The 14,115-nt window shown below is 36.1% G+C and overlaps 1 protein-coding gene across 6 annotated transcripts in view; it reads right to left on the bottom strand.

Moving 5' to 3' along the window:
• Window positions 1-2,171: 2,171 nt before the first annotated feature.
• NFAT5 (nuclear factor of activated T cells 5) overlaps window positions 2,172-14,115 on the bottom strand; it is a 115,014-nt gene continuing 103,070 nt past the window's right edge. For all 6 annotated transcript variants that reach the window (XM_065925655.1, XM_065925656.1, XM_065925657.1 and 3 more), the window contains 3 exons: window positions 11,424-13,902; window positions 10,519-10,762; window positions 2,172-10,054 (listed from right to left, as the gene is read on the bottom strand). In XM_065925655.1, coding sequence (XP_065781727.1) covers window positions 10,527-10,762; window positions 11,424-13,902 — 2,715 coding nt within the window. In that variant the 3' untranslated portion in view covers window positions 2,172-10,054; window positions 10,519-10,526. The remainder of the gene's footprint in view (window positions 10,055-10,518; window positions 10,763-11,423; window positions 13,903-14,115) is intronic.

Raw genomic sequence — 14,115 nt, 5'->3', positions numbered from 1 at the left:
TGTCAAATACTGCTGATAAGCTGAGCGAGTGAAACAGGAATGGCAATTGACTTTTGAGAGGCCACTGGTGGTGCTGACAAGAGCTATTTCTGGAGAGTGGGGTGATAAAACCTGATTGGAATGGGTTTAAGAGGAAATGGAAGGAGAGGAAGTGGAAATAGTGTATATGTGGGATGTGCGGTCAAAGAAAAGTGTTTTTTAAGAGATGAGGAACATTACAGAAAATTCATATTCTAGTGGGTATGAGAAAAGGTTCTGATGCTGGAGAAAGAGGGTAATGATCTATAAAACTGAATCCCTTTGCTGTTTACCTGAAACTAACACAACATTGTAAGTCAACTACAACAGAAAATTAAAAAATAAGAATTAAATTAAAATTAAAAATTAAATTACAAATAAAAAAAGAAAGAGGATAATTAAAGGACCATGTATTTGAAAAAGCAAAAGGATATGGCTCCAGTTAACCAGAGGCAGAAGAACAAAGCGGTATCAGGACTAGTATGACTAATACAGGGTTAACACTTACTAGGCACTTAGCTCCTGAGTGCCAGGAACTGAGTAGTTTTACGCTGATTAACTTATGTAATTTTTATAACAACCCTTAGGGAATCATTCTAGTTTTCTTTCCACTTTATAAAGAAACTGAGGAATGGAGAAGTTAAACATTTGGTATAGGAGCCAGAACTTCACCCAAGAGGCAAACTCAAGAGCCTATGCTTTTAAATACTACTGTGCCTCAGTACAGGCAGGGGCAATGACACCATGAAATAGAGCACAAGAGCAGTAATCAACTGTCTTCCCCACAAGCGATGCTATTGAGAAACTACAGCTATGTTTTAATTGGAAGATAACTGTTTTACAGTGTTGTGGTGGCTTCTGCCGTACAACATGAATCAGCCATAAGAGAGTGTGTGTGTATGTGTGTGTGTGTCCCCGCTCTCTTGAGCCACCCTCTCCCTGTCCGCATGCCACCTCTCTGTTATCACAGAGCGCCAGGCCAGGCTCCTTGTGTTATATACAGCAGCTTCCCACTAGCCATCTAATTTACACATGGTAGTATATATCTGTCAGTAGCTGCTTTTACACTTCTAAAGTCCCCCTGTGTCCCTAAGCAGGGATAAATGATGTTCAGTTCTCTGACAGGCCTAATTACATGGCCTCTGAGAACTGTTTGCTCCTCATGAGATGACAAAGCAGGACTCTTATCAGCTTGAAGTAAAGCAGGAAAACTGTCTCCCTTGTTCTGGACACTGTAACTTAGATTATGTAACCCAGGACCACATCAGCCTTTCTGGCAGCCACTGGTAGTCCCATCTTCAGATTAAAAATACCCAAATTTTTTGATATTTATACTTACTAATTGCATTTGGTTATTACTCCCTTCCAATGCTGCTGAAGTCCATAAATGCTAAGAGACAACTTTTAAACATATTTAGAACAATGGCAGCAGTGCTATTACTTTAGACCCCTAAAGTGAAAACTCATTGAGATGGATTATATACATTTGGATGTTAAAAAAATTCAGTCACTTTCACAGAATCAACAGATACCATCTATATTTGCTAAGAAAGTGTAAGAACATTGTTTAGAGCAGCACTACCGAAGCTTCAGTTATTTACATATCACATACACAATATTCGTGTATCACCTGTATTAGTATTCATTTAGAATTTTGGCTTTGACTCACATTTCCCCATAGTCTAGTAAGTAGACACATTATCTAATTTTCTAATGTACATCCAAACACACACACATACACACACACACATATGTTTAAAAATAATGTTTACCCATGTAAATCACCTAAAATCATTCCGAATGATTAACTTATAAAAAGAGACTGTCTCTGGATGTGGGACTGAGGGCTGGGGAGACTTTGTTTTCATCAAAAGCACCTCCACAATTCATAAATGTCACCACATGTATGTATTATTTTACTAAACATGAAACACTTTAAGTAAAACAAATAAAAATTCTATCACACTAAGTCACTTTTGTACACTACCTGGTAAAACAGTAGGTACAACGTCACTATTAAAAATATTTCTGTATTTCATACCTTTTCCTAATGGCTTTTTTTTAAGTTCAGTCACATACTCATGTTGTTCAAAATTGACATTCTTAGATATGACTTCATTCGCAAAGTCTGAGGAAAAAAGACAGTTAGCCACTACAAAATGAAAACTTTCAATGTTTTATTTTTGACTGCAGCTGTTTACAGAAATATAGTTGCGAGTATACAAATGTTCCAATAGAAGCAAAATATCTTTTTAATATTTAACAAGTTATCACAGATAGCTAAAAACATAGATGCAAATTAAATTCCCCCAGAGAATAAACTGAAGTATCTGGTGTCAGTGCTCTGAAATACCAACTATGAAAGCCATATACACAAAAATGTAACCCTTATATCATTGCAGGACAATGGAAGAAGGCAGTTCAGTGGTTGATCAGTGTACTCAAGCAAATAAAATTAAATAAAAAACTTAAATGGCAGAATGGTAGCTAAACCACTTGAGAACAGGTTAATGAAATAACTGTAGTATACTGATTAAAAGACTAAGTAAAACAAATGAATGAACTCAGTAAAAAGTATCCCAAAAAAGTAATAAATACTTGGAGCTTATCAATTCAAAGTAAGGGAACAAGGTGAAGCAGATACATTCATCAGACCAAAAGAAATTAGCTTGATGTCACTGGAATCAGTTTGTCACTGAAAGTCATAAACACTTCTGTGCAGGACAGTTCTTTAATCTGATTCCAAAGTCACTCTCAAACATCTGAGATGGCAAGTGTGTGTGTGTGTGTGTGTGTGTGTGTGCGCGCGCACACGCGCGCTGTACTGAGGCTCATTAGCTAAAATAATAATAGTTATACAAGCTATCTCAAATAAAGCAAAAGAAAGCACGGTGATATGGTTAAACAGAACTTTTAAAGAAAATATTACAAGTTGGAGTTGAATAATATTGTGGTGTGGTAGAATGCCTTACATAATAAGAATATAATATGCAATAAGGTGGTAAAGATGGTAACAGGAACAAGAAAGCAGGAATGTGGCTAGAGCATCTCCCAACAGTTTGCCTATATATTTCCAGCACCAAAGTTTGGAGAGTAAGCCACTTACATTTCCACTGCTACTATTAAGCAAAGACAGCAGTGGTGATTTTTATTTTGAAATGTGCATTTTTCTTTCATGAATTTATTAATTGGTGATTTGTAAACACCAGCAATTATGGAGGTACTGAATTATAGAGGGAGATTAAAATGAATAAATAAAGCTATTTATCTTATGGTTAGTTGCAAATAATAGGAAAGGGAGAAATGCCTAAACTAAATAATACAGTGTCTTGTTTAACATCTCACCTGAAGCATAAGTTCCAACCAAGGGTAGTTATATTTCCAGTGCGTCAGTTTTCATATAAAGCAAGCTATTTTAAAAGAAGAGTTATCTATTAAAAAAAGAAATCAAATAAGGTGCTTTGTTGACCTGGCTAGCCATGTTGTTTAATAGCTCAGATACAAATGTAAATATAAGGAATGACAAATAATTTTGTTCTGAGAGTTGGTCTAGCCAGGACAAAACTGTTGTCTGCTGGTAAGGTAGGAGGCAATGAAAATGAAGCTTGTATTATCACTGCCCACAATGTACCCATTTTATGGATAAACAGGAGACTTTAGCACCCGTCAATTATGTTAGCTACTTAAACATCACCATAGTTAAAATAAAAATATAGACCATTGCACCTATATATTTAAATCAGTCATTTAATGTAAACTTTTTAGTATGTGGTAGGAATACACCAAACTAAGTTAACTGAATTATCGATAACTGGACTAATTGTATATGTACATAAAATATATTTCTATAGGTAGTACTGAGAATAAATTATCATTACCAGTAAATGATTATGGATAACCAGGTTAAACTGATTTTACATTTAGAACAATGTATAACTGTCTGTGTGGGTGGAAAAAAAGCCCTTTCTATTAATACATTTTACTGTATACACTATAAACCAGTGGTTCTCAAACTTTGGCATGTATCAGAATCACCTTTAACAGAAGGCTTGTTAAAAACAGAGACTGTTGAGTCCCACTCCAGAGTTTCTGATTCACTGTGTCTGGAATAAGGCCCAAGATTTTGTATTTTTAACTAGTTTCCAGGTGATACAGACATTGGCTGGTGGGCTGAGGACCACATTTTGAGAACCATTGGTTTATACATATATGTAGAAAACTATATACTATGTTATTAATATAAAACAAAAAATATAGGAAGAAACATGGTTAATTAACTCTCAAACATAGACATTAGCAAGCTGAACATTTTAATGTTTCTAAAATGATTTTCTGAAGTGTAATCATTTCCCCTTATAGTCAGTTATGTCTCAAAGCCTTAGTAAGTCCTACTACACAGTCATTTTAGAAAATATTCCCAAAACATTCCAAGTTGGTTATCCAAAATAAAAAGGGACATAAATATTCTAAACAGTTAAAATGTATTCATCAAAAGGAATCATCACTATACAGCATTTTTTACTTCTTTGGAATGATTAAAGTGCATAATATTATTAGGGTATTGAGAATATTGCATAAAGATCTGCAGTCTTTAGAGTCATCAGCAGTCATGGAAATACTCACATAGGGAAAGCAGCTCTATCTCTAAGTCACCACTATCCTGACCTGTTTGCTGCTGATGGCCCTTTCTTTAGGCACCACCACTATGGTGAGGAGCTGGAACATAGGCAAAATTAACAACAACAAAAAAAAACCAGAGGGACACCCGATCCAACTGTATCTGGCTGCAAGGAATTATTTTAGTTCTGGGGGACTCAGATATAGCTTCATTTCTTTTGCAACTATTTTTCATGGGCAGATTACTAAGGTTCTGATGGGCAAGAGGTACAAAACAATGAATTATCTGACTCTCAATCATAAGAAAAATTGAAATTACCAAGCTTTACCTAAACTATGTGTTATCGATTTATTTTCATCCATCTTATAATTAAAAGCAGAGCAGGCGCTTCAAACACTTCCTTTCTGAAAGTTAACCATACACATTTGAGCCATAGTCTCATATATACTAAAATTTTTGACAGCATTCAGATTAAGACTTACTATTGGTTGGTCAGGATGAAGACAAATTTAGCTAATTTATATAAAGTCTAAAAGAGGATCTTTCACTTATCTTCTTCCAAAGAAACAATCCTAGCTATATATCTTTTCTGTTCCTCTTCTGCCAATGGGCGTTAGGAAGGTTTGAAACTTTTCTATGGTGATCAAGAAATGGAGAAAAGAATTACTAAAAAGAAAAAATTAAAGCCGAGACTATTAAAGTCATTTGCCTATGTGTTTTTGGCAACAATGAAAAAAAAATTATAAGAAAGGGGCACTATCAATGGTATAAAGGCACTTTTCCATAAGCATTAATCTAGATATAAAATATTAATTTAAAAAATTTCCTGAAAGAGAAAGTAGAGTAAAAATAGATTTATATTAATAAATGAGGCTAGAATGACACAAAAACAAAGGAGGATTAAAGAAGTAATTAGAATGCTGGGACAAGTCAATAATTATATTCTAGGTATTATTCTGGTATTTACTACATTATGAACATCGTCTTCATTATTGAGCTCTAAAGTGACACAAATAAGCAGATAGGAAAACCTCTTTTTAATACATGTTATGAGATTATACTATCCCATTCACTGGAGTATACATATTCCAAGTCATTTTTCTAATAAAGCCACTGAACTATACACTCTCTTTTATTAAGTCCCTCCACAAAACAAAGGCATGCAGATATAACATAGCTGTCTTGCTAAGGGAAGAAGCCTGTGGTCATGAAACAGAATGGTCAGAAGCTAATAGGTTTAATATAATTTTCAATTAATTAGAAAATAATCAACTAGAAAACAAATACTAAAACAGAATTTCTCACCAGAAAGATGAAAAAATTCTCAAGTACTCCCAGTAAGTATTTATAAAACCATGTTGAATTTTGAGGCTTTGATTAATTTTAATTTAAGCATTTAATTTCTGGTCTATAATTGCTGATGCATCTAAACAGGTTATACTTTTCCAAAATAAGCATCTATAATGGCTTAAATGGTCAAAAGGAATTATTCTCTTAGTTCTAAGGGAGACTTAGATATAGTCTCCTTCTCATTCCCTTTGACACAGTTTTTCCTAGGTGGATTAACTGAGGTTCTGATGGGCAAGAAATGCACTGTAATGAAATTCCCAACTACAGCATAAACAATATTACAAAAAAGAAAGGCAGGAAGGTCCCTCACTAATACTGCTTCTACGATAAACAAAGCCCTTTAAAAATCTATTCTAGGGAGACTGGCGAAAACAGATTTGCATTGGTTAAATAACAACATGATACTCTAATTACAAAGGTAACAAGATAAAGCTAAGAAGCAAAATACTTCTAATTGTTGTATACAACTTCTCCCATGTTGGTGTGGATATATAATGGAATGACAATAAGGAATAAAGGACAAACACACACATACACACACACACTCATGCAGACATACAGATAAGCTCCAAGCATTCATGTGAGTTCCTAAAGGCAAGAACAATTGAATGGAACAATATAAAGGAATAAAATGTGGTTTATAGTTCATTTAAGTCCTTCTGCCATAAGTAAATTTAATAAATTGTTGTTTCCAAGGACTCTGCTGGCTCTTGGAATCTCTCCCATATATAGATGTAACTTGTAACAGTAATCTTGAATCTGTATTATGAGCACAAGTATCAACCACTGACTACTAAGCTAGCTCTTCAATACGAAGACAAATACTTTTTGTAACCAAATAATATGTTCTGAATGCTGTACTTAACATTGACCTTTTAGCAGTAAGGAACATTTAACAATGTTAAAAAAAAAAAATCACTACTAAATTAAGAATATGGTATCTTAGCACAGCCCTTGTACAAATAACCACAAAATTTATGAAAATAAAAGTTGGGTTTTCTGCCTCCATCCAATCAAACCACTACAGTTCAGGTGTATGTTCTGTTCTAAACTGAGATATTACAAAACAGAAAATTGGTCCCTGGTGACTTGGCATTGGCAATCAGCATTTTACAATGATAAACTTCTTGCTAAATAACAGAAATCAGCACACAAGCCAGTCTTCTTGCCACCACTTCATCCATAGAGCAGTGTTAACAGTGGAACTTGATGAACAAATAGATTTTCCTGAGTCTCCTGTGTAATCTCTTGGGAAAAAAATTCAGAAAACTCAGAAATAAACTTACAGCATTTTATTTCTACTTATTTTTATACCACTGGATAAGCTTTCTAACATCAGTCAACCCTCTGTAATTAGTTATCCATTTAAAAACTGAAGCACTGGATTGTGTGGCTGGTCCTTCTCATAACCTGAACTATACTGGGTAATTTTTCCTGATGGGGTGGGGAGATACATATATATATATATATATATATATACACACACATACATATATATATATATATATAGGAAAATGCTTTTGGTTTAGAGAATTTATAAAGTAGCTCTGGATATTACAAGATGGGGAAAATGTTATTAAAATTACAAACTTTTTTTTAGTGTCTTTATAAATAAAAGGCATAGAATACAGAAAGCCAATTAATAATAACAATAACAACAATAATAAAATATTAAATATATAGTGAGCAAAGACTGGATGGCTCATTCTTGCGAAACACCATTTGACACAACTGCCTAGATGGGTTTCCTTACTTTAACATTTTGCTGAGTGTAAGATCCAGCAAACACACAGTAAGCTGACTTTAGCCCACTAATCACATCAAGGAACTGCCTGATGGAATGGCCACAGATGAACAGGTCATTTGTTTCAAAAGATACTTAAATACTCAACAAAGACATAACAAACCCCCCCATCACTTTTATCAGACGCCACGTTGTGGTAGAACATCAGACAAACTCACAAATTTACCACAAAAATGTGTGGCAAAAAAAGAATAGTTTATATATATGTATATATATAAATTTCTATATTTATGCCAATGTACTCACTCAGTACAAATAGCAAAATAGTATACCATTTCCTAAATACAAAATATAGCTTTCCAAAAAAATGAAACACACATTAGATATAAACCATCCAAAACTTGAACGATTGAAAACTGTATTCAAAATTAAATGACCCAGAGTAGGTCTCTTTCTGAAAAGTTCCCTTCATATCGGCAAGAAGCCTGTACTACTGAAAACATAATTCAATGCCTCTCAATCAGAGAGAGAAAGAAAGAAAGGGTTGGGGTGGAGGGAAGAATAAATGAGACCAAAGAGAATAAAACAAATTAAAGAAGAGTACATTCAAAGAACCAAGGAAGACCATCACAAAAAGGGGAAAATTCCGGCTGTATAAACAAAACCAACACCACAGTTCCACAAAGTTCAACTAAGTGTATAGGATAGAAAAGACAAAAACAAAAAACAGAAATGTAGCCTTCTACTAACAATTAACAGGCTATTTTTTGTACATTTAAAAAAATAAACGGACAAGAATGCCAAAACATCTTATCTACATATAGAAGCCACACACAATTTGGCCTTAAACTGTATTAACAGCTTTCTACATGCCAAAAGGAGAATAAGACGTAAGCATATGTCCAGACAACAGGTTGTAGTGAGAAGCAGGCATCCCATGGGTGGTGAGAACACCCAAATCTGTATAACTAATACTACAACTGCAAGTTCTGGAGTGTGTTATTTTGCTCTCTATAGATGTAACACAAATGAATTCTTCACTTTAAGTCAATGATATGACCCTGTAAAGCCCAAGGCTTGTGGGAACCATCAGGTAAATGACCACTTCAAACTGTAAAGCACTGAGGTGACAAGTGAATTACACTCACTACAGCTCAGGAAGAAGTGATGTTTCAAGAAATTTTAGTTTGTCTCTCTTTTTTTAATTAACATTTACACTGCTTCCTATAAGAGGGAAAAATTTGAAGACTTCAGAACAGCACCGTTCACGGGGAAAAAATGCATTGTTTCTTATCTCTCAGGAGTCAGTTCCCCTCATTCCTGAAAGGGTGCCCCCCTGCCTGTGCTGCAGGAGTTGCTGGGTTACCCTAGATCAACATGATCTTTTCATTTAAGTTACTACAGGGTCACAAAGCTAGTAGCATATTACTAACTGTCTAAAATAAAGTGAAGAGGGGAAGAATAACATAGATGAACATAAAAAGGGAATACCAGTCCAAGACTGGGATAAGAAGAAAACAGACTCAAATTACTGTCAGCTTTAACTAATCTAGGAGGCTATCAGAACATAATTTACCATATATCATCCTCTTCATTTTTTTAATAAAGCAAGATATTTCTTTTTCTATGCACAGTTATGGCTAAAACCCTTAACAGAAACAGAGAATTAATGACTCTCTGAAAAATAAAATCAATAGCATTCCAGCTGTTCCCTGGTTGTAAGTGTGTTGTCTGTGATAAATAGAGGCCTCTTATCCGTGCAGACCTCTTAATACAGCCTACTTGTCAGAATGTTATCCCTTTAGTTTCTCCATAAAAACTGAGAAAAGATTCCTTCACTATAGCCAATAGCTATGCTTTTTATACTGAAAAATCACAGCCTTAGTTATTATTTGAACTCTTTTTCATAAGCCACTTCTTGACTAAACAATGCAGAAAACACAAATGAACAAAAGTAAACATGAAACACGAATTATTTTCTAATAGCAATAATAACTGAGTGATCCAGCTTGTCAATTTAAACTGTACTTTTAAAGAAAGAGTGCCTACGAAAATAGTAATAATTAATTCTGTCAGCTGGAAACAAATAGATTCTCAGTCATCACTGTTATTAGGAACATAAAATATAAAGATGTTAACAATGGTGGTTAATCACTGCAATAGGTAGCCAAGGTGTGCTCTTTTGCAGCCAGAGTAAAATCTATCCATTTACTCAATCACAGTTTTTCATATTTTGTTTTCTTTTTAAAGTGACAGTTCGATAATCCTCATGGAATCACAAGATCTCAGGATATCTTGAAATCAGGATTTTCCTCATGGAATTTCTAAAAAAAGAAGATGTTTAATATAACTCACTAGGGAGGGAAAGCATTTACAAAGTTCCTGTTGCCCTGAATGATCCCAAAGTATATTACAGTACTATAAATGATACTTTACCACACTTATACTGTCATATTTTTTCAGATTCAAGGTTTACTTCTTAAGAAAGTGAAATATGAGATGTAATTATCATTCATCAGATGTTCCATCATTTCAAGGGCAAAGAAACTTAAGAGCCAGAAGGAATGCCCAGTATTAACAATATGACTATAAGTTATCATTCAGAGCAATCAATTCAGCGTAAAAAAGGTACCATTTTGTAAGAAAGCCATATTTTTCTTTTTTTTGAGAAAGCCACATTTTAAAAGATCAGAGTCTAAACAGTGTTATTACTTAACCCAAATATGCTAAGAATAATAAAATTTATTGATGCTTCTCAATAAGAAAGAAGCCAAAATGCATTACTTACATATCCAGTTAAAAGGAGCCAGTTAAGTTGTTCCCTTGGTTTTGCAATGAAACAAGCAAATCAATCTTTTCAATGTTCTGGTTGGTGTTTATAGAGGATGCCATTGGAGAATTCTCTGGCATTTGCTGAGAAAGAAGTGTTGTCACAGGTGGTTGGCCCTCGTTTTGTGGCTGGCCTGGTGGACTTATGGCCATCAACTGATCTGGCAATGTACCTGGTCCAGAAGTTAAAAGCTGACTACAGTCTGCAGAGACATTGAAAACAGAGAAGCTACCTGATTAGTTATTATCTGTTAAGATTCATAAGAAGGTATTTACTAGTGGCTGAGGTATACAAATGCATTATTTTGTTCATTCAGTAGAGACTAAAAAGTGAGGAACCTGCCAGCCTCCAAAAACATTTTCATCAGACAGTAGTAGAATTCATCTTTGGTTTTCTCTAAGCAGTATAAAAATACAACATCGTTTAGTTATCAATATAAGTCCTATATAATTTCCTTGGTACATAAACATTAAAGAAACATAGGTTTCTACCTCCTTGGAAACTACTTGCTTTAACTGGCTGAAAAATTTTCTGTCATTTGTACTTCATCTTACTTTCTAGGTTATATCTCAAAATGGCAGACACATACATTTATATATATCATCACCTTTAATCCTCTCAATATCCTTGTCAAGTATGTAGTATTACCACCATTTTTGATGTGGAAATTGAGGCTCATGTATGTCAAATAACCTGTCCAAGGTCTCAGTCTATAAGTGGTACAGCTGGGACTTGAACTCAATTCTGTCCAACTACAATCTATGCTCTTAAAACCACTATGTTGTGCTTCCTTCTGGTAACAATAATGTGACCATTTCAACCAATAACATTTAAGAAATGGGAAATCAGAAAGAGTTTCTTACTATTTTGAATGCCAAATAAGAACATTCCAGATGTCTGTTGAGAAGAGCCAGGAGAATTCTGTAGCTGGTTCATTGTACCTCCTGTAGTGTTGTGAAATAAAGTAGCCTGTGGTTGAGGTGAAGATGTGGCTCCCTGGATTCCAGGCATGTTGTTCTGAGGGGAATAAAGGGGAGACTGTTGCATGTCTTGTTGGTTTATACCAGTCTGCAATGCAGACATGGATGCTGGAGAGAGGAAGAGTGTTACTTGCTGCTCTTGAGAACTGGGTGATCCTTGGACCAACTGAATCTGAGGCGAGCTATGGAACAAGGAGGTCTGTGATGATTCGGATTGGGCAGGGCCTGGGTTCTGAAGTGAGGAAACTGTGGTCTGGTTCTGAAACTGCATGGGCTGTTGCTCTTGATTCATCGGTGCCATATTATTTTGCTGATGGAAAATTGATTGGTTCTGCTGCTCCTGATTAGCCACTGGATTTTGACTTGGATTGAATATCATGTTTGGTGGTGGCTGCTTTTGAGATGCCATCGGTGCCATGGCGTTCTGGTTGCTGAATAAAATGCTCTGCTGTTGCTGCTGCTGCTGCTGCTGCTGCTGCTCCTGGGATGGAGAGTTACTCTGGATGGCAACCATTGAGTGCTGTGACTGAAAGATTGTTCCTTGTTGGTTTTGAGGCATTGGGTTAGGAGGAAGGGAGCCCAGGGAAACCTGAGGCTGAAACAGACCTTGCTGAGAGGGTTGTGCCTGTTCCTGGGAAAGCATAGGAGTCTGAATGTGTGATATTGGAGCCTGCTGCTGGAAAGCAGCTTGCTGCTCAGTGTTTGATGTTGACTGAAGTGGAGAAATTGAATTCTGAGCTGCAAAAAATGAAATCTGTTCTTCTTGGGCCACTGTGTTGGTTTGAAGATTATTCATTGGACTTTGGGAAAGAAATATGTTGGCTGACTGTTGGTCTTGGGGAACAGAAGAGCCCTGCAGCACAGCCATGGTATTCTGAGAGTGAAACATTGGAGGCTGCATTTGTTCAGAGGAGGCTGTAGAAGTCTGACTGTGGACAATAGGACTTGGACTGTGAAAAATAGAACCTTGAGTTTCCTGGGAAAGGTTCTGAGCATCAGCAATAGGATTCTGAGGATGAAAAAGCTGGGCCTGTGAATGAGAAGACTGCTGCAAAAAATTCCCTGATTGAAGTGACATCATCTCATTACCTTGCTGGAATAAACCATTGCCTTGCTGCTGGGTACCACTATTTTGAACACTTATCATACTTTTTGTAGATGAAAAAAGGCCAACTTGAGGCTGAGTGTCCCCACTATGTTGCATTTGGACCATGGTCTGAAAGACACTGTTCTGAATCTGTTTTGCTTGTGCTCCAGTCTCTTCTCCATCTCCTGAATTTGATGTCTGAAACAGGGTAGTGCCAGAAGTTGCAACCTGCTGTGTGGTAGTTGTAGTAGTTTCATTTCCAGAAACTGCCGGAGGAGAAGAAAACAATTCACATTGCATTTGCATGTCCTCATTGGCTGATAATGCGCTCATCATATGAGAAGTCTGCTGGTAAACTGGAGACTGCTGAAGGTTTCCATTTGCTGAAGCAGATGAAGGAAACAGCTCTGACTGAATCTGGGCAGCTGCCTGGCAGATACTCTGTTGCATCTCTATCACCATTGCAGCTGAGGATTCCATCACTTGCTGTTGCTGCTGTTGCTGTTGCTGATTAGACAATGTGTTTTCATTCTGTGGGTGAACACTTTCAGCTCTTCCAGCTATTAAATTATCTGGTCTGGTATGGACTGCTGGTTCTGTTGAGGAAAACATTCCAGGGCTTACGCTATTTTGAATTTGACTGACTTGTTGAAAAATGTCTGCACTAAGCTGTTCTTGAACATTCTCATTACCATCTGGAGCAGAAAATAAAACTGAAGATAACTGTTGTTGTGCCTCTAAAACTTGTTGGACCAAGTCAACATTTCCATTGCTGCCACTGGCAGTACTGCCTGTAAAACTCCCTGCCTGCAAGTGTTGTATCGTATTTTGTAGTTGCTGACTCACACTATTTGGTGGTGGGAAAATATTCGATGAAATCTGCTGCTGTAAAGTCTGTGCTTGTTCTTGCAGTGGAGACTGCTGCTGTTGCTGTGATGTCTCAGTCAGGTGTGACAAGTTAACCACTGTACCATCTGACTGTAACACCTCTCTAGACTGAGTTTCCCTTGTTTGAAACTGTGTAGCCTGCTGTAGCAGTGCGTCACTGCTGGGCAGCTGACTAGACGCAGAAACCGCTGGAAAAGTACCAGGCTGTGAAATGTCCTGTGTTTGGATAGTTGTCAGGGTCTCTGGGTTGTATGCCTTGGGCTGAATCTGTTGTTGCTTTTCATTTTCAGAAGTTAAGTGGGAAGATGATGATGAAAAAGACCCATTTCCTGCTATGTGAGAGATATTCTCTAATGTTTGTTGAGTTGATCCAACTGTCTTCGTAGTCTAAAAAATAAAAGCCAAACAATATGGATATGTATAAATGAGCTCATATGATTCTTCAAAAATTATTATTATAAAAACATATGCAGGACCAATTTCCCAGTCTATATTATTATTTGGAAAGCAAGTGTAAGACTATGATTACCAGTGATAACATTATGTCTTACTGTCATCAGGATTTTTAAAGAAGCATGTAAGCAAAGACAGTCAAACAAT

This window comes from Muntiacus reevesi, chromosome 2 (genome assembly GCF_963930625.1).
Source record: "Muntiacus reevesi chromosome 2, mMunRee1.1, whole genome shotgun sequence".
Taxonomy (NCBI): Eukaryota; Metazoa; Chordata; class Mammalia; order Artiodactyla; family Cervidae; genus Muntiacus; species Muntiacus reevesi.
Note: the sequence above shows the minus strand (reverse complement) of the source record. Positions and strands in the feature narration are given on the sequence as shown.